The sequence below is a fragment of the Varanus komodoensis genome, unplaced genomic scaffold (assembly GCF_004798865.1).
Source record: "Varanus komodoensis strain SLA01 unplaced genomic scaffold, ASM479886v1 scaffold3, whole genome shotgun sequence".
In the NCBI taxonomy this organism is placed as follows: domain Eukaryota; kingdom Metazoa; phylum Chordata; class Lepidosauria; order Squamata; family Varanidae; genus Varanus; species Varanus komodoensis.
In genome coordinates, this window is record NW_025335761.1 from 48,511,763 (window position 1) to 48,532,429 (window position 20,667).

Sequence of the window (20,667 nt, forward strand, 5' to 3'; positions counted from 1 at the left end):
TTTACATTACAGTATGAACAAATATGGTAAATTCTTTATTTGAAAATTAAATAAGAAAAAAACACCTTGCAAACGCACACAACAACTTAAGGAGAACTAGTTAATTCATTACCTGAAGATCAAATAGTTAATACATACATAGAAGTGCGTGTGTGTATAAAACAAGTATGCATATATACCCCGAAACCCAAAATATTATATATATTGCGTGTGCACACCCCCCGCGTTCCAGAAGGAGCTTTACACGAAACGCCACGCGGGGACTCGGCCGGGAGCTCCCGCGCCACAGGCCAGGCATGCGGAGCCTCCGCCGAGCTCCCCGCGCCGGTCGCGCCGCCGGGGAGGAGCTTCCCGCCCGCCCCGCCGGCCAGACGACTCCGGCGCGCAGCAGCCGGAAGCTCCGCCCACTCGCTGCGCGGCAACTCCGAACTTCCGCCTGCCGCTTCCGGTTCGGAGCGAGGGAGCTTCCAGTTCGTGAGCGGGCGGGGAGCCGTGTTCCTGGCGCCTTTCTCCCGGCGTCTCTTCGGTCGACGACTCCTCTAGGTACGGAGCAGGGCGCGTCGGGCCTACGGCCGGGCGCCGCCTCTGCCTTTCGGGGCGGCTGCGCCTGCGGACGAGCCGCTGTCAACCTGCGCCTTCGTGTTTGCTCCAGCGGCACCTCCTCCCGTGTCAGCCTCCCCCCGCCCCACCTAAAAGTATTGGACTACAATTCCCATCATCCTACTCCCTGCCAGCCCTGTTGTAGGGCAGCGCATGTGGAGGGTCCGAATTCTGGTGTGTGCGGTCGCGGCTGTTCTGCGCCATTCTGATGGGTCCCCTAAGTCCTGGGAAGGCCGTTGGGGTTTAGGAGAGCCGTATGTATTGCCTGCGTACCAGCAACTGGGGATGGGCGAACTTTGTACTAGGGCACCTACTTTGTCTTCACGACGTCCAGATTTCAATCCAGGGCATCTTCGGCTAGGGCTCAGAAAGCCCCTGTGTGAAACCTTGGATAGCTGCTGCCAGTTAGTGTTGATAATACTAGGCCAGATGGATATAACTGGCTTGTTATAAAACATTTTCTCTGTGCTACAGCTTTTCATCAGTGTGGAGGAAGAGTGAGCTTTACATAAAAAATCCATAAATTAACATTGTGGAGATATTTACACATCAAGCTACAACTTCCATCAATTCCACCCAGTCTGATCAATATGCTGATAGGAGTTGTAATTTAAATATCTATAATACAATATCTGGCTGTAATCTAAAATATCTAGAACTTAAGTTGTTAGATCCCACAACCCTTCCTATATTTTCTCCTTTTTGGCAAATAGCTTTCTTAAATAAAAGGAAGGCCTTAAATGATGTTTTCTTCTCTTTCAAAACTAATGGAACTTGCCTGCTTGCTAAAAGGGAACAACCTTGCTGAAATAAACAACAGTTTGTGGTGGATTAGAGCACCACCAAATGCGGAAGGATATCAGCTGTTGAGTCATTCTGTGTTCCCACACAGAAGAAATAATTCAAAATAAATTTGAGGCATGTTCATTTTAGGTCTATGCGGTGAGGATGGAAATGCGTAGTAGGACATAGCTGCTTAGAAAGTGAGAGGAATCACAGAAGCTATGAGGCACAAAAGCCATTCATGCCCTAGTTCTGTCTGAGAATGAGCTAGGGCAATGAACAGCATTCTCTGGTGAAAGGTGTTTGAAATCCCAAACTCCACTCTTATCCAGCTGTTCTGGTTGACAGTTTGTTTCTGGGTCTAGTTGAAAGTGCTGGTCTAAGTCTGGTCTCAGACTGAGACCTTTGAGGTTATCTTAGGATAAAGCCCAAGATATGTTCTTGATTGTAAGCTTGAAGACGTATGACCATCCTTTGCAGGGTAGGAGGAATGGCAGAGGTAATACATGTCCCCCTGTTCTCCCACCCTAGATTTTTCCCTAGATGGGCTTTTGTCCCAGTATGGCTGGGACATGCCAGAGGAGGAGGAAAGAAATGTATCTGGACTTCTCCCCTCCCTTCCCACCAGAACATCCTCTTCTCCAAGGTTGAGTTCCTGACTTTGGAGAGCAGTCACTATGATTCTTTCCATGCTGGTGAGGATAGGAAATAGGGTGGGAACATCTTTGTTTCTGACCTTGGGTCAGGGAATCTGAAATATTCTGTGCCCCCTCAGATGCTGTCAAAGGACCATAGGATTGTGCTGTGTTTTAAGTTGTCCATAGAAGCTGTTAATGGTAGCTGTGACTGTTTTTGTGTTTTTATTGATTATATGGTTCTTAATTATGTCATCAAAAGCTGCCTTAATGTTTTACAGAAAGGCACAGGATAAAATAATTAGAGCCTGGTTCTTAGGTTTTCATGGGTTACTTCTGGCTTTGTAGGATATTGGAAACAGGCCCAGCCATGTGTGTATGTAGATTTTACTTGTGGGGAATGCCAGCTTGGGCTAGGAACAAACTATCCAAATCTGTTGCTCATTGCAGCCTATGTGCCTTTGCTTCTTTTGGAATAACTATGAATGTTTCTTAAGGCAAGGTCAAGTAGTTATTGTGCAGAGCAATTTCTTAAGGTAGAAAGGGAATATCCACGTCTGTTTATAGAGAGCAAATATTCATTATCTGAGAACAGCAAATTATAGGTTCCTAAACAGCATAAAAATAGGAGTATGAGATCACATAGGTGAGCACAGAGGATGGTCTTCCAAGTGATATATATAATGGCATCACCTTGATTCAGGTTGCCAGTGCATGGTCCTTATTATAGTTTATAACTACTATCTAGTGTATCACTTGTTCAGCTGTATTGATAATGTTTGCTCCCTCACCCCATTCTATTAAAAAATGAAATTTGCAACATTTAAATATTTTAAAACTGAAATAGAATCCTTTTTTTCCATTTGGTTTTAGAATAAAATTTCTTGAAAAGAAATTTAATCATAAATTACATTTTGTCAGTTGACTTTACCTTCTATTTACTGGTTTGGGAATTAATTACAAGAAAATTTGATACAGAAATAAGAAAAGTGAATAGTTCTACCTCTTTTAACATAGCAGTATACCCTGCCTCTACACAACAGTGTTGCTTTTTAAAATTTTATTAATTTCTGGGTGCCTTTGGGCAAAATCCATTTTTTCTTGCAGTGGCCAATTCCACCACTTCTGCTTCCACTCACTGCTTACACTGTAGAGATTTAGTTATTTGGGGAATATCCAAAATGAGTGGAAATGCTTGTTTCAGAAAGTGGGCATGTTGCCATAGATTGTGTAAGGGAGAACCACAGTCTATAGTTTCAACATCATAGTCTTCTTGCAGCAAGGTTTTTGTAAGCTGTCCAGAGACTCTGGTAATGGACAGCATATAAAAACTTTAAATGAATAAATAGTTCTTGCACTTTTTGTCCGGTACTGGGAATAGTACAATTGTGCTGATAATACAGAAACCTAGTGTACGGCAGGCCTGTAATGAGGATATAACATACCCCTCCGGTTTTGTGAGAATATAGCAGAGGTGAGATGGATTGTATATACCAGGGAACACTCAGGGCCATTTGGAATATTCTTTTAAAAATATTGTTTTCAATACGTGCACATGAATTTGTATTAAATGCATACAACCTTCTACTAGCTTTGCATAGACCTCAACAAAAGCAGGCCAAATATCCAAATAGGTTTCCTGTGAAAGATGGAAGTTGCCATCTATATGTCACCCGTGCATAAATTGTGAGTCTTCCAAGATTTTCAATCCATTGCATTGTAGGAGGTGAGTGTCAGTTCTTCCAGTTTTGTAGTATAAGTCCTTTTAGAAGATATGGAGAACTCATGTCCCTTTCCATTTGTCAATTTCCATGAAACAGGTAAATAATTAGAGCATTTACATAAGTGAATGTGAAAATCTGTCCCAGTATGAAATTCTCTGTATAATTACCTCCTCCCAAAAAGAAGCAACTACTGGACATTGCCAAACACATCACCATTATTTATTTCATTTCTACACAGCCCCACAGCTAAAGTTCTCTGGGTGGTTTACAACGAAACTGTATTGCATCACCAACAGTCAGTTAAATTAGATGTTACAAAAGATGTTAGAATGTCAGATACAGGGCAGAAGTATTTTTCGCTGAATAAAACAGCCAAACATCCAGCAAGTAGATGCCACAGTGGTGATCCAAAGATTAGGCTGTGCCCACAGCAGTTTTACAAATTCCCAAATGTGCCCTTGGGTCCAAAAAGATAGGGACCTGTGATGTACAGTGCATGGGATTCCTTGGAAGAAAGTCAAGATGTAACTGAAACAAATAAAATAGAAATAAAATAATGGCTGTGAGAAATGCATTGTTCTTGAAGAAAACTACCCAGCAACCTTGAAGCCTCCAGGTTTGGACAGCACAGGGCAAACAACCTGTCCAGTTTAAGCGTGAAGCATACTTGCTAGGCTAATCTGTTCAGGGTATGTATGATGGATCAGGTTTCAAAGATAGGGTGCAGACTGTATGTGCAGAAGGTCCTAGGTCTGATGCATGTACTCGGTCACTGAAAGATTTAGAGAGATCTCTGGCTGAGACTCTTCCAGCAATCTGTTGGCAGTCAAGAGTAGGCCATTCTAGGCTCAGCCTGCAAGCAGGCATAATGTCATCCTAATGTCAGTAGGTATGAGATTAGGAATGGGCCATAATAGTAAAAAATGGGTTAGCTTGAGTCCTGCTTTTTCCATAGTTAAGAAAGCAGCTTCCTTTGTATGTGTTTCATGGTGGCACTTACAGATTGGCAATACTTTGCTGTTGGGCATCAGCTGAGACTTTGAAGCGTAAGGAGGAAAACACTGAGGCAATTATGAGAAAAAAGCAGGTCTCCCCTACAGCTCCTGCTTTGCAATAGAAATACCTCAGTGAAAGGCAGAGTTTGAAAGAGAAAGTTGGCCATTTTACAGAAGATCTTGTGAACTTCCCCTTACAGGGCTTGAAAAGAAGAGAGGTTAGAGCACCACTGTTACACCTCCCTTGAGGGCGGACCTTTGAGGGTGGACCTTTAAAAATATTTTAGAAATTACATAAAAATGGAGTTTCTTTCCATCCTAGTTCATGATCAAGGTGTTAATTCAGTAGAAAATAACTTTGACAGAGGTACAGGTAGCATTTTTAATCTCTTTAAGAGCCGCCTTGGAGAAATTCTAAGGTGTTCTCTCTGTGTAAATACTAAGGAAACAAAGCCATCACTTAACTTGTTTCTTAGAGTAGCTCTCACTTGACCCATAGTAGCTATTTACTTAGATGGCAATGCATTAGATGCTACTGTTGGGTGATGGTCCTGTCTGCTCAATACATCAAAGATATGGTTCTCTCAATGTGAATGGCACCTGGCCACAATAGGCATTTGAGATTTTAGTTGGGGATATAGAAGTTCTTTATAAACTGAAGAATTGTTACTGCACTTAATGCGGAAAGAAAATGTTGGCTTTGTTCAAGATTCAATTATAAGAAGGAAATCTTGTCCCATAAGAAAAAGACTGCACTCAAAGCATCAAAACTCTAGAATCAGAAGTTGTACAGTGCTTGTTTTAGTACTTGTGAGTGGCAGGTTATATTGAATAATGGAAAGTAGCAATAGATAACAGCTGAAAACAAGTGGGAGTGTGGCATAAACCTGACCTCTTACTGGTGATTTTGCTTTTGTTCTATTTAGCAAGAATGCCTAATGTAAAGAAGACCGCTGGAAAAAGAGGTCCTACGAAGAGGAAGCTTGCAGAGGAATTTCTTCCTGGAGAAGTTTTTACTGACATGTTCAAAAAAACTTGGAAGCTTGGCCCAGTTATTGGGAAAGGTGGCTTTGGCTGCCTCTATCTTGGTAAGATAAGAGTTTAAACAGTGTTAAATTTAGAGCCTTGTATTTGTTCTGGAGATGGTGGTGGTGCCATGTAATTTTAAGGCAGTGGGAGCAGTAAAATATAGTCATTGTGTGCATGATTTGACCAAATTGTCAGCATTTTTTCCTTCAAAATACTATCTTGAGGAATCCAAAGATGCACTTGGCAACTCACACTTTGTTCAGCCCTACTGAATTTATGTTGTTAATTCTGACTTTCATCACCTTCATGCTTGGAAGTAGGGCTGCTACTCCTGACCCATCCTCTCTGCTTCACTGATCCTTCTTCCTCCAGTAAGAGTGATTGCAGAATTGCAGGAGCTTTTGCAGATGGCTTCCTCCTTAGACTTGAAGGTTATCCACTTCCAAACTCTGGAAAGCATCTTGCTTTTCTAGCATTCTCACTGAAACCAAGGATCTGCCTGTTCAGAGGAACCTGGTTGGCTAGTGTTGAAAGCAGAATGATGGACTCAGTAGATCCTGATATAGATGTCCTCGATTGTGTGGAAGCTTGGACCCAGTTGGCTGCTGGTTGGACATTGTAAAAATATATAATGCTTTTTGACCCAAAATGTCCAAATTAGCAGCTGAAGCATGCATCTCAAGAGTTGTCATAGCTTAAAAGATAGAAACAGAGCAAGTCAGAAGGGGTCTCCTGGGGCATCTAGTCTGGCCCCCGACTCCAGCTGGCTCCACTCATGACATGTTTACCATGTGTGTGTCCAACCTATCCTTGAACACGCTAACCAGTGGGGCTTCAACCACCTCCTGTGGAAGCCCATTCCACACCCTTGGGGTCCTAGCTGTCAGGAAGTGCTTCCTGGCATCCAAACTGAACCTTGATTCCCTGAGCTTGGCTCCATTGGAACATGTCCTCCCCTCCACCACAGGGGAAAAACAGGTCTCTACCCGCCTCTGTGTGCACCCCATCAAGTACCTATATGTCGCCAACAGATCCCCCTGGAGTCTCCTCTCCTCTGGGCTAAAAAGACCCAGTTCCCTCATACGGCTTCCCCTGCAATCTGGCCACCATCCTTCTGGCCCTACACTGCACCGATTCCAACCTGGCGATATCCTTCCTGTAATGTGAAGCCCAGAATGGAACACGGACTCCATCTGTGCACACACCAGAGTCATAGAGTGGCAGTAATACCTCTCTTGATCTAGAAGCCATGCTTCTGGCTATTGACCACTGTGTCACACTGCTGACTCAAGTTTAGCCTGCATCAACCAATACCCCACGATCCCTTTCACAAGTGCTGCTCTCCAGCCACTTGTCCCCTAACCTGTACTTATGGCACCCATTCTTATGCCCCAAGTGCAAGACCTTACACTTATCCACATTGAATGCCACCCTATTCTCCCCAGCCCACTTCCGTACTCTGTCCAGATCTTTCTGGATCTGGAATACCTGCTCTTTGGTTGTGGCCACCGCCCCCATTTTATTATCGTCTGCAAATCTGATCAGCAGACTTGTCACCTCCTCCTCCAGGTCATTGATGAAAAGATTGAACAGGATCAGTCCAAGGACAGAGTCCTTGGGGACCCTGCTTGTCACTGGCTGCCATCCTGATGATTTCTCACTAATAGTTATCCTCAGCTTTCAGTCTGTCAGCCATGTCCTACTTCATTGGACAGTGCATTGATCTATCCCAAAACTACTCAATTTCTCAACTAGGATATCATGTGGTATTTTGTCAAAGGCCTTGCTGAAATCCAGGTAAACCACATCTACCACATTCCCTCCATCTAGCCACCTTGAAACCTTGTCATAGATTTCCACAAGGTTGGTCTGGCAGGACCTGTTTTTGCAGAAGTTGTGTTGTGTGGCCGCCAACCTCACTTCCCTATCTAGGGTTACTAGATCTCTCACTATTATAAGCCTTTCCATTATCTTTCCTAGAATGGATGTAAGGCTAACTGGTCTGTAATTCCTCATGTCCTCTCTACTACCCTTTTTGAAAATTGGGACCACTGATGCTACCCTCCAATCTCTTGGAACCTCACCCATTCTCCATGAGGCCTCAAAAATGGAAGCAAACAGACGTGAGAGTACCCCCGCCAACACCTGAAGTACCCTCGGATGTAACCTATCAGGGCCCGGTGCCTTTGTAACGTCGAGTGCCCTGAGGAGCTCCTCAACTTCTGGGGGCGGGGGGGTGACTCTAATCTGTGCCCCTAAATCCCCAGCCTCATCCGGTCCCCCATGTAGATCTCCCCCATCCTGCTTTGGAGAGAACACAGAGGCAAAATAATCATTTAGCAAATGCGCCTGTTCCCACACATGAGTCACCAAATCTCCTTCTTCCTTATTAAGCAGTCCCACCACCTGTCTTCCCTTCCTCTTGCTATTTACATGTTGATAGAAGTCCTTTTTATTGTTCCTGATATTGTTTGCAATATCAATTCATAATCAGCCTTAACCTTATGAAGAATCCTTCTGCAGTGAGCCTCTTCCTTGAATACCCTTTTGTGTACTTGTCCCAGTGCCCATTTCCTACAGAGGTTCCTCTTTTGTCTAATCCCTCTTACCATCTCTTTTCGCATCCACAGTGGTGCTCTCTTTCACCTCCCCACCTTGCTAACTAGCAGTATTGCCAAGGCTTGTGCCTTGAAGACCACCCTTTTGAGTGCCACCCACCCCTCCTGAACTCCTTTGCTTTCCAGGACCCTCTCCCAGGAGGCTTTCCCCAGTCTGGCCTTCAATTGACCAAAGTTGGCCCTTGTGAGGTCCCAGCTTCTACTACTCAACCTGCTGCTCATCCCCATTCCCCTGAACTCAAAACAAAGGATGGAGTGATCACTTACACCCAGAGCTCCCCTAATCTGTACCCCATCTATCAGCTCCTCCCTGTTGGTCAAGACTAAGTCAATTGATATCTTCCATAATTACCATGTCCCTCCCCAAGATATCCTTTGAAACTGGTCTGCCAGAGCATCGTCCAGGGTCTCAAGTTGACTTGGGGGGCAATAATATATTCCCACTGTCAGGTCCCTCCCCCTGTGGAAACCTTTAAATTTTACCCAGACCATCTCTACCAGATCCCCACCTACTTTGATGCATTTTATTTTTCCTGCCATCCTTCCATTTTGCTTTCATGCAGTTTATTTTTTCCACGTGTCCATCTTTCCCAATCTGTAGTCCTAAAATGATGGTGGACTGCAATTCACCATTACCTCAACCAGCAGAATTGATGGTCCAGTGTAATGCAGAGACCTCAGATTGGGAAAGGCCAGTTTATCTGATTAAAGCAAATTATTCAACTTCTGTATTGGCTAGAAAGTTGGAATTGATGGCCATTCTGGGGTAGGAGGAGGAGGTTTGCCTCAAGTTTTGTTTCCAGCAATGCTGCTGTTGCTCAAGACCTTCTGATCCCTACAACCTTAGAGAGTCCTCAGACTAATTTAAATGGAAGGAATGAATAATACACCTTTACTTCTTCTAGCTATTGGTAAAGATCTCAGCCATAGGATTCCTGTTTGGAAATTGCTAGATCCATGAGCTGGAAAATAATTCATTTTGTGAAATGCAGCATCTTAGTCTAAAAAGTAAAAATCCTTTGCCTTGTAAGAGAACTTCCTGATGGTGGCTGGCTTTTCTGGTGATCGTGGTGTGGAAGCAAGACATTCAGCAGGAAATGCTTTATAAATTAATTATTTCATTTCTGTACCTCCCCACAGCCAAAGCTCTCTGGGCGGTTTACATAGTCCATAAAACAGATAACAGTAAAATAAAAATATAATAAAATCAGAAAAATATATTAAAAAGCATAAAACAGCTTTTTATTGTCTTTTTAAAAAGAGATAATAACAACGAATAATGAGAGGGGGGTTTCTCTGCAAAACACCTGTTGATCACCCTCAAGTCCCTGGGTGGCTGTTGTTAAAAGCCTCAGAAAAGAGGACTGTCTGAATTTGGCACCAACAAGATGACAGATTTGGTTCTAGCCAGGCTGCAGTGGGGAGGTTAATCCAGAGATGGGGGCCACCACTGAGAAAACCCTCCTCCTTGTTGCCACCTTCTGCACTTGGAGGGAGGCCCTAAAGGCTGAGCATAGTATTACTGGTCTCAGGATTTGGTACAGTGATGGCTGTTGGATCTGACTTTGTTCAGACTAGCAATAATAGAATGGTCCCTTTCTAGCTTGCAAATGTCTGGCAACCTAATGTTGCCATTTCAGTTACTCTTCCAGAGAGCTATTTCACCCTACAGTTTAATGTGTGCTTGGGAAATTGTGGGAATATGTAAAACAAAAACAAAACAAAGTGCGACAAATGCACTTTGGCACATAAATATACCACTTTGGAGGCACGATTGACCAAGGAGCATGTTTAATGTGTGAAGAACCCAAGTGGTATTTCTTTCAGGCTTAAGGTACTGCTATTGTAAAGGTTCCCACTCAGATGTGGCTTTTGCACTCAAGCTATTAAATAACATTTTTGTTTTATTTTGTAAAACTACTCACTGTATATTTAAAAGTAGTTCTCTCATCCTACTCATAAGCCCTTCATATTTTAACAGCTGATGTTAATTCTTCAAAATCAGTCACCAGTGATGCATCCTATGTTATAAAAGTGGTAAGTTTAATATTTTTTTATTTTGAAACAGTCTGTATTTGAACAGTCCAATATCTCAACTCGAATTTGGTTGACTATTTAGAACATTGTAGGAAAATGAGAAAGAATGTTCTGCTTACCTCCTTGCAATAGGTTTGTGAAATTTTACAGGGAGAAATTTTGTTCCACAACTTGAACAACTAAATTCAAAATCTTTTAATTCTGCTATTAGAATTCTTAATTAAAATAGCTGTGGCCATTGTTCTTTTGCTTCTGGGTTCTAGTTACAAATTGCAGTGGAATTTTTCTGCTTTAGGTTTCTTTATCATAGTAATGTAAAAAAGGAGCAGTTATTAATGCTGGGAAAAATTGGAGCTGGAATATGGGCTTGCAGCTTTTGGTATCTGTTTAGTAGCACATTGAACCATTTCCCTAGCAGAAATGGTATATGTCTATATTTTTCCATGGCAACCAATTTTGACTAGGGAGTTCTCCACCCAGTGGATGGGTGGAGGAGGATCAGGTCTGTTTTCCTGTCCAGTCCTTTTAACTCCAACTCTCTTTGTCTGTAAGTCTCATCACCTTCCACCTTGGCAGGGTAGATTCCACTGGGATAGGGTGGGACACCTGAGGCTGGAATTCTCCCCGGAGTCCTTTGCACCACCGGACTTTGTGCAGATCTGCTTCTGATGCAGTTAACTGCCTACCTCCTGCAGTTTGTTAAACCTTGGTCTCTTGAACAATTTTGAGGAAAGCCTGTTGAATTAATAAAAATTGCCAAAGTATAAGGGGCAGCTTAGTGTAGTTACAAATGTGAATGCTTGGTAGCAGTAAAGTCGTGTCATGTGGACTTCTGTGTTTCTGGCTGCCTTTTATTTATAGGCATGTAGATACTATGAATCGATTAAGTTTACGTTTGTAAAAATAGTCTATACATCATGCCTTTGACTACCAAATGCTTTGAAAAGCATTAGTGCATATTGGTGATATAGTTCATATTGGTGATATATGTGTGGTTTTAAAAGGATGTTGATATAAACATTTTATTTATATAGAACATCAGTGCTTTGTGGTCTACTTTAGTGTATAACCATAATAGAGACAGATTGTGTTAATATATGGATACATCTGACTCCACAGAATAGACAGCTTGAAAATGTAAATGTCTCTTAGAAATACTGACATATGGCACCACATGTAGATAGGTTGAAGTTCTTGCATACATTTGAGTTTGCCGTGGGTCAGAATTGAATTTCTTAAGCTAAATCAGGCTCATCTGGGCAATTTAACCTACTTGTAGGACACACTTGTGATGCACTGCCTCAGCAAAACTGAAACAAGATTCTGGGCACTGTATGGTCCCCTGCAGCGTTTCAGCTTGGCTAAAATGTGGCCTAAACGCTGCTCAAGCCCTCGCCATTCACCTTCCTCATCCTTTTGGTAGGCAGCCATGTGCACAAGTTCACACATGGATATTAGGAATAATGAATGGCTTTTAATATGGCACCTGTTTCTGCAGGAGCTGACTTGGTGAAGTACCTCTTTTAGAGGTGGTAGAGCCGTGATGGCAAAGCTGTGCTTTGCATGAGAAAGACTAGGCTGTGCCTAGTCGCCAGCATATTCAGCTAAAAAGATGGGGAAAGTCGCTTGAGATACTGTAGAGCTTCTCCTTGTCAAAGCAGGCAGTACTGGACTAGATGAGCAAATCGTCCGAGCATGGATGAGGCAGTCGCCTGCGTCTGCACACATTCTTGTTAGATTTACTTCTGTAAGAGACATATCCTCTGTGAGAATAAAGCAAAACTGGTAATTTGATACAATAGTAAATGCCACATCATTATTAAAATGATGAATATTAATTAGGTTTTCAGTCATCATATTGATGTGTAATGTAGTGGTTAAGAGTGTGGGAATGGGACTCAGGCAGTCTGAGTCCTAGTCTGCTCAGCCATGGAACCAACTGCGTGACTCTGAGCCAGTCACAGACTCTCATCCCAACCTACTTCACAGGGTTGTTGTTGTGGGGACAATAGTGAGAGCAGGAGGAGGATAATTATGTAGGCCTCTTTGTGTTCTCTGTAAGAAAAACAGTGGAATAGAAATTTAATAAAATGATAACTACATCCTATTAAAATGTGTAGAAATGTTCTTATTATTTTCATTGATTAGATTTTTTTCCCGTTTCATACCGACCATTTAAGGAATGGTTAACTGAAAGGAAAGGATCTTAAATATTTAAGGTGCAAGTTTTATATAAGACACTGGAAAAAAACTTTATTTAGTATCAAAGTATTTGCTAGGGAGAAGTGGATATATATCAGGTTGGAAAAGTTATACTTCCTTTCAAATGATTTTTAAAGGAGCCCAGTGACAATGGACCACTCTTTACTGAATTAAGTTTCTACACGCGAGCTGCTAAACCAGAGCTAAGTAAGTAGTCTGCTCTTGACTTCTGATGTAACAAAACAATTTCGGTAATCCTTTCCAAATATTATAATGTGGAACACAGGAAGAGGTATAGTAATATATTGTTAAATGGTTCATGGGCAGCTAGAACAATAACACATAGAGGACTCTTAAATGGTGCTTTAAGGGCATTTTAATTATGTCTGGATGTTTCTTTATAATGGTGCAGTGTTGGATACTTATTGAAGGTAATTGTTTATAAACAGGGTCTACTGAACTGGAACACTTGCTCTTGTCCTTTTTATGCTAGAAGGTCACAGCCCATTGAGGCTGAAGCCACTAATTTGCAAGGGGAAAAGATGGCTATTTGAATGGGAAAAGTATAAACATTGTATTTAAATATTGTACTTGAATTGTGAAAGAGACAAGATGTCTTGGCTATCTTTTGCCTGTGCAGGATGCATTTGTTGCATTAAAATTGCTAAGAATGTAGAAAGAAATATACATGTGAATGCATAGATAATAGCAATGGTAAAATCTAGCCAAAGCAAGCATTTTAGGTCCTGTCAATTTCAGCAGGAAAGATTTTCACATGACCAGATCTACTGAGTCTTAAAAGTGCTACGTGTTTGGTAGGTTGAGTCCTTAGTGTCTTAGTAAGTATTTGTTTACTGTTCATTTATGTAAATCAACTTTCTGATTTACCAGTAATCAAATTCTTGCTTAAATATGACAATAATTGCTTTGCAGAAAACTGTAACTCTGCATATTTGGAAATTTTTATGCTTTCAGTTAAGAAATGGATTTCTTCTCACAAACTGAAATACTTAGGTGTACCAAAGTACTGGGGATCTGGCATGCATCAAAAGAATGGCAAAAGGTACAAACCAGTTATTATTTTAGAATGTATAGTTTCGTAGTTGCGTTTCTGAGCAGTAGGTGTTTCACAAACCATAAGCAGCTTCTTAAAATTCATCTTGGCAGATATCATTAAGGGATAGCCTTTGGCATTGCATTGACACTTGTACTAAAAAGTTTATCATTGTGAAAATATCAGGGCATAGTATATTGCCACCTGAACAAATATCTCTACCAATACAATTTCAGCTCTAAACCTGTGGTTCAAGTTCAGAGGTGTTCATGAAACTTGAGTATCCTTCCAATGCATTCCAGATTGCCCTAATTTTAGTCTCTGGCTTTTGTTCACAGTGTGTATTAGAATAACTGCCCATATTCTTTTGTAGTGACATTTAATGATATTTTGAAATATTATCTAGTTGGAGGAAAGCAATAAAATCCAAAATAATATGTAAAAAGTATAGGTGTGAATTCAGTGGCCACCGAAATATAGCAGCAGATCCACAGTATTGTAGGGCTGCCTTTTTGTGTGTGTGTGTGTGTGGTGGTGGTGGTGGTAGGAACGGCCAGTGTCATTATAAGCTACTTATAAGCAACTGGAGAAAGGATTGGCATGTGCTTGTAGCTTTACAGCCTTGCTTACTAGAATTACATTTTTGGTGTGGGACTACATTATTTAAAGAACAGGTGATCCTTAAACTCTTCAGGTAAGATCCTGCTCGGTGTCCCATTGCCATCTTAAGTATGGCTGGTACTTCAGAATTGCACATGTGATCTTGCCCAGACATAGCAGCATCTTCGCTCAGGAGGCACGTCTGGTCACTTCCCTGTTAATCTTTAAAAATGTACTGAAGAACTTGTTCCAATGGGCCATGAGCGTGAATTGAATTGTTCTCCAGTGTTTTATTGCTTGTATAATTTAAATAGGCATAAAAATTGAGAAAACATACTTTGAATGTTGCTACTGCTCTTAAGTGTATATTCTCTTGTTTATTGTTTTCAGTGTCTTTTTGCCAAACAGCTACTTACACTTTTTAAAATAAATGGATAATATAAATTCTCTCTCTGTGTGAATGTCCTTAAAGTCTCTTTATTTTGAAATTAGCTATAGATTTATGGTGATGGACAGATTTGGGAAAGATCTTCAGAAGGTTTTTGAAGAGCAAGGAAAGCAGTTTACACGCAAAACAGTATTACAGTTGGGCTTGAGAATAGTAAGTTAAACATACAGTATTTTTAATGCAACCAAATGTAATCATGGCTTTAAAGTTAGTCTGTAATGGATACAGGCCCCCTGCTGGGTGGGGTTGAGCATTTTTTGATGACGTTATCCTATATTGAGCTTTTTTTAGCTTGATGTTTTAGAATATGTTCATGAACATGAATATGTGCATGGAGACATCAAAGCCTCGAATCTTCTCCTGGGTTACAAGGCTCCACATCAGGTAACTTCCAGCGTTTTCTTCCTTCAGTGTTTAACCTATTGTTTTTAAGAAAATGGAGCTGCTGTGAACCTCAGCAGAAATCTTGCCTTTATGAATGTGTACAGCATTAATATTTCTGCTTGACATTTATATCTAGTTAATGTTGTACATTTTTTATTCACTTTGCTGGCAGTTGATCAAATTGGCTATTCTGCCCTGAATAATATTCAGGAGAATGCTTGCGATACAAAACGAATTTCAAATAGCTATTTGGGGGTGGAAGTTTAAAATTATATAGTACACCAGTGAATTACGTTTGCCTGTCTGCTTTGTCAATTTTTTATTTCCTTTGTTTGAAGACTCCATCAAGCATAAGTGTTCTGTTACTTGGAAAACCTGATTTTTTTACATGTTGATTATTTAAATCAATTGGTTTACAGAAATATCTGTAGCTGTCTAATTTTATTATTATTATTATTTTACATCTTTAGTGTTTGGCAAATGCATATACGAAGTCCATAATTTTCCACTGTTCTTGGAGTGAATAAGCAAATACTAGTACTTTCGAAGTTGCAAAACTAGCTTTGCAAATGGATTCATCAAATGTACTAGTCCACAAAAAGTTTTTTGCTTTGCTACTCATATGTGTACAGAATTAGTATACCAGCCTTCTCTTAAATGCGAGAAAAGGCAAGGCAAGGTCTTTCTCTTTGTCTAGAGGACTAAGAGTCATTGGACAGTTGTATCACTTAAAACCAAGTATATAAAACTTTAACTCATGTAATTTGGTCTTTCTGTAATGGAACACAAATGCTTCTTTTCTAATGAGCCAGCATAAGAATGACAAAGGGTGATGAAAGAAGCCCCCTTCCTGCTGTTTAATCCAAGAATGGACAGAAGGTAGATCTTCATATGTTCCTGATGTCAGCCTTCAGAAGCTTCTCTGAGCTTGGCCTGTGGTCAGAAATGCTGGGAGTTGAAGACCAAAATATTTGGAGAGCTACCTTCTGCTCACTCCTAGTTCAACCCATCATACCAGCTTCTGGAATTGGCCTTTTTTGAATTGTTTGTGCCTTTGTAATTTTGGAATCTACTATGTGCGTTCCTGTCAACTCACAGTAAGGCTCAGGTGCTTTGTGAGGCAATATAGTGCGACAGTGACACACGCGTTGGTGACTTCCCGTCTTGACTTCTGTAACGCGCTCTACGTGGGGCTGCCCTTGAAGACGGCCAGGATAGTTCAGTTGGTTCAAAATAGAGCTGCCAGGCTGCTGACGGGGACTGGGCATTATGTTCACATGACTCCAGTTCTCCATCAGCTTCACTAGCTCCCCATTGAAGTCCGGGCCCAATTCAAGGTGTTGGTTATGACCTATAAAGCCCTTAATGGCTTGGGTCCTGTTTACCTAAAGGAGCGCTTACGTCCATATGTGCCCACCTGCCCCTTGAGATCAGCGGGAGAGGCCTTTCTCCGGGAACCCTCCGTGAAGGATATTAGGAGGGTATGTACTCGGAGGAGGGCGTTCTCTGCAGTGGCGCCCAATCTATGGAAAGTGCTCCCCAGAGAGGTCCGCCTGGCACCATCATTATTTGTTTTTTGACGCCAGGCGAAGACCTTTTTATTTAAATGCTATTTTAATTGTTAATATTATTTATTTATTTTTATGGCCAGGATGTTTCCAATTATATTGTTTTATATTGTTATTATTTATTTATTGTTGTAAGCCGCCTCGAGGCTTCAGCGAATGGGGCGGCATAGAAGCTTTCTAAATAAATAAATAAAATAAATACAGAACTAGGATAAGATGGCGCATCTTTACTGATCCCTAGCTCTCCCTCTGCATTTGGGCCTCAAAGACAAGGGAAGAAATTGTGGGTGAATAGAGAGTAAGCTAGAAATAAACAAGCACAGTTTATGACGTGCAACGTTAGCACTAATTACAGAGCATGTCTGTTTTGAGATTAGCCTTCACTTCATTTTCCCAGCTTTGTGGAACTTGAATCAACATTAGATTGTATTAACTAGCAGGTTTGTGTTTTGGAAAAAAAATCATGACACTGTTGGCAATCCCACCCTCTCCCCAGTGTATTAGCATCTGCTTTCCTACATGGCTGAATCTATATGATGAGTGATGAATGCTTACCCAGCATGGCTGACTAGGGCATGCTGGGAATTATAGGACTTTTTCTGTCTAACTTTCCCTAGGATTTATTTATTTAGGTTTGTATTTATTTATTTATGTATTTATTATTTTATTTATAAAATTTGTATGCCATCCAATTACAAACGTCTCTGGACGGCTAACAGCATAAATAAATTGACGACCCACTCTGGCTGCAATTAATAAAATACAATACTACAATTCAATATTAAAACTTATTAAAATATTGATTAAATAAAAAGGTCTTAACCTGACGCCGAAAAACATATAATGGTGAGAGCGCATTCCATAGACGGGGCGCCACCTCAGAGAAGGCCCTCCTCTGGGTACTCTGTCTCCTAATGTCTTTCACAGAGGGTTCCTGGAGGAGGGCTTCTGTTGCTGATCTCGGGGCGGGAGGGCAAATAGGGAAAAGGCGTTCCTTAAGGTATCCTGGTCCCAAGCTGTTTAGGGTTTTATAGGTAATAACAAGCTCCTTGAATTGAGCCCGGACTTTGATGGGACGCCAGTGGAGCTGATAGAGGACTGGGGTTATATGAGAATAACACCCAGTCCCCAACAGCATCCTTGCAGCTCTATTTTGAACCATCTGAAGTATCTGGACTGTCTTCAAGGGCAGCCCCACGTAAAGTGCATTACAGAAATCCAACCAGGAAGTAACCAGTGCTTGTGTTACTGTTGCTAGGCAATCTCTCCAGGTAGGGACGCAGCTGATAGATTAGCCAAAGCTGAAGGAAAGCGCTCCTCGCCACTGCTGTCACTTGAGCTTCCAAGGACAGCTCCAGGTCGAGGAGCACTCCCAAGCTGCGGACCCTGTCCTTTAGAGGGAGTGCAACCCCGTCCAGGGCAAGTCCCAAGTCATCTACCCAGGAGCTTGAATCACCCACCAACAGAACCTCCGTCTTATCTGGATTGAGTTTCAGTTTATTGGCCCTCATCCAGCCCATTACCTCGGCCAGGCACCGGTTCAGTACAGCCACTATCTCACCTGGGTTAGTTGAAAAAGAGAGGTAGAGCTGGGTGTCATTAGCATACTGATTACTCCGCAGCCCAAACTTCCTGATGACCTCTCCTAGTGGTTTCATATAGATATTAAATAGCAAGGGGGACAAAATGGAACCCTGTGGTACTCCATGGCATAGCTGCCATGGCAGAGAGCCAAAGTCCCCCCGCACCAGCTTCTGGAATCGGCCTTCAAGGTAGGAGTGAAACCACTGCCAAGCAGTGCCTCCTACTCCCAACCCCGCCAGCCTATTCAGGAGGATACCATGGTCGATGGTATCGAAAGCCGCTGAGAGGTCCAGGGGAACCAACAGGGACGCACTCCCCTGTCTCTCTCCCTGCACAGATCATTGTACAGGGTGACCAAGGCAGATTCAGTACCATACCCGGGTCTGAAGCCAGACTGAAATGGGTCCAGATATTCAGTTTCATCCAAGAGTACTTGGAGTTGTCCTGCCACCACCCATTCCAACACCTTGCCCAAAAACGGGATGTTGGCCACCGGTCTATAATTGGCAGCCATCTCTGGATCCAGAGACGCCTTCTTTAGGACAGGCCTGATTACTGCCTCCTTTAAAGGAGCGGGCACCTGGCCGTCCCTCAGAGAGGCTTTAATAACCTCCAGGATCCAGGAACCAATCCCGTGTTTGGCTTTGGTCAGCAGCCAGGAAGGGCAAGGGGTGTACTTGTCCAAGCACCTTGTCCACATCATCCATTAATACTTGACCAGACGGCGTCATTGGTGTCTCCCCTAAGGGATCTGAATCAATTGTGGAGTCCAGCTCGTGATGAATCTGAGTGATTTTCTCCTTGAAGTGCTGGGCAAAGTCGTTACATTGGCCCATCGATGGTGGTACAGGATCTTTCTTAAGGCTGGGGTATATCAGCCCATGTAGCACTCGAAAAAGCTCCACTGGACAGCACTGTGAGGAGGCAATGGAAGTGGAGAAGAATTTCTTCTTCGCCGCCCTCACCCCTACAGCATAGACTTGATAATGAGCACGCAAGTGTGTTCGGTCAGATTCATCCCGTGATTTCCTCCACCTACGCTCTAGTTGTCTCCCAACCTGCTTCATCTCCTGTAATTCAGATGTATACCATGGAGATGGACGGGCTCTGCTTGGCAGGAGAGGACGCTTAGGGGTGATTGTGTCAATGGCTCTGGCCATTTCCCCATTCCACAGTTCAATCAGAGCATCAACAGGAGTGCCACAACCAGAAAATCTCCCAGAACCCTCAGGAATTTATCCAGATCCATCCAGCTCTGAGGGCGGACCATCACAATAGGGTCCGCACCCTTACAGAGGGAAAGGCCAGCTCCGAGCTCAGACCTCACGAGGAAGTGATCTGACCATGACAGGGGAGTCAGATGCAGATTATACTGTCCCCCCCCCCCCCCCCGCGCCAAAAGGATCCCTGGATGGTTTACAGTATTAAAATATATACCAACATCAGTAATATACACAATCACAAAGATAATACATCAGATAAAAACTTTATACTCACCACAAACTCAGCACCTGCAACCAGATCATTTCAGAGGCATAGTCACAATGTCAAATAAAATAACAGTGCAAGATAAAATACAATGTAAAATATGGATAAAAATTCTAACTGTTAAATTATTAGGTAAATAAAAAGGTTTTTATCTGGTTCTGAAAGGAATAGAATGGGTATCAGGTGCAGCTCTTTGGAGGGCTGGTTGCATAGCCTGGGTGCCGCAACTGAAAAGGATTGTTCTCTGATTTTATTTGAAGATACACACTCAACATTTTTTAGGTGTATGCCTCAAATGACAAATAGAGGGAATCATGTTTGCTAATTAGAAGAAATAAAAAAGTAACAGTTGGGTGATTTATTATAATTAACCAAAGGTTGCAGACTAGGGGGGCACTTTGGAGTTAGCCAGTCCAGAAGGCTTCATTGTGCTGAATTACAACAAGAAGTAGTTATTAGATCCCTTCCTGCAGTTTATACTGAAACTTGTGCATGACAAATGCAGTTGTGAAAACTAGACAGCAATTTGCAGTTACTAGTCAGCTCCATTGATGACATACAAATGAGACTGGAAAGAACAGGGATGCAGGCTTGTGCTGGTGAAAAGATTTAATCAGGGACTTGGACTCACCAATTGCTCAGCTGGAAAGATCCTTCTAGCTCCATAGTGGTTCTTTTCAGATTTGAAATGAACAAAGTGTGTAACATTTTGCTATACTGTTCTTTAAAAACTAATATTCAGTTACTCTTCAAAGAGATATAGTTGGCAAACAGACTTGGTGTTTTCCTTAATGAAAACCAAATACCTCCTCATGTGTAGTATCATATCTAATAATGTGATGCTTTGTTCTTAAATATTGGACTACATGGAATGGTTATTCTATAGATATGAGAATGGTTTTTTTTTAGTTTTTTTTT

General features: G+C 42.0%; 1 protein-coding gene across 3 annotated transcripts in view; it reads left to right on the forward strand.

The window, feature by feature from the left end:
• The first annotated feature begins 442 nt into the window (after positions 1 to 442).
• The window catches only part of VRK1 (VRK serine/threonine kinase 1), a 37,874-nt gene continuing 17,649 nt past the window's right edge, over positions 443 to 20,667 (forward strand). For all 3 annotated transcript variants that reach the window (XM_044436562.1, XM_044436563.1, XM_044436565.1), the window contains exons 1-7: positions 443 to 543; positions 5,664 to 5,825; positions 10,366 to 10,421; positions 12,761 to 12,830; positions 13,599 to 13,686; positions 14,770 to 14,878; positions 15,017 to 15,109. In XM_044436562.1, the coding sequence (XP_044292497.1) occupies positions 5,669 to 5,825; positions 10,366 to 10,421; positions 12,761 to 12,830; positions 13,599 to 13,686; positions 14,770 to 14,878; positions 15,017 to 15,109 (573 nt within the window). In that variant the 5' untranslated portion in view covers positions 443 to 543; positions 5,664 to 5,668. The remainder of the gene's footprint in view (positions 544 to 5,663; positions 5,826 to 10,365; positions 10,422 to 12,760; positions 12,831 to 13,598; positions 13,687 to 14,769; positions 14,879 to 15,016; positions 15,110 to 20,667) is intronic.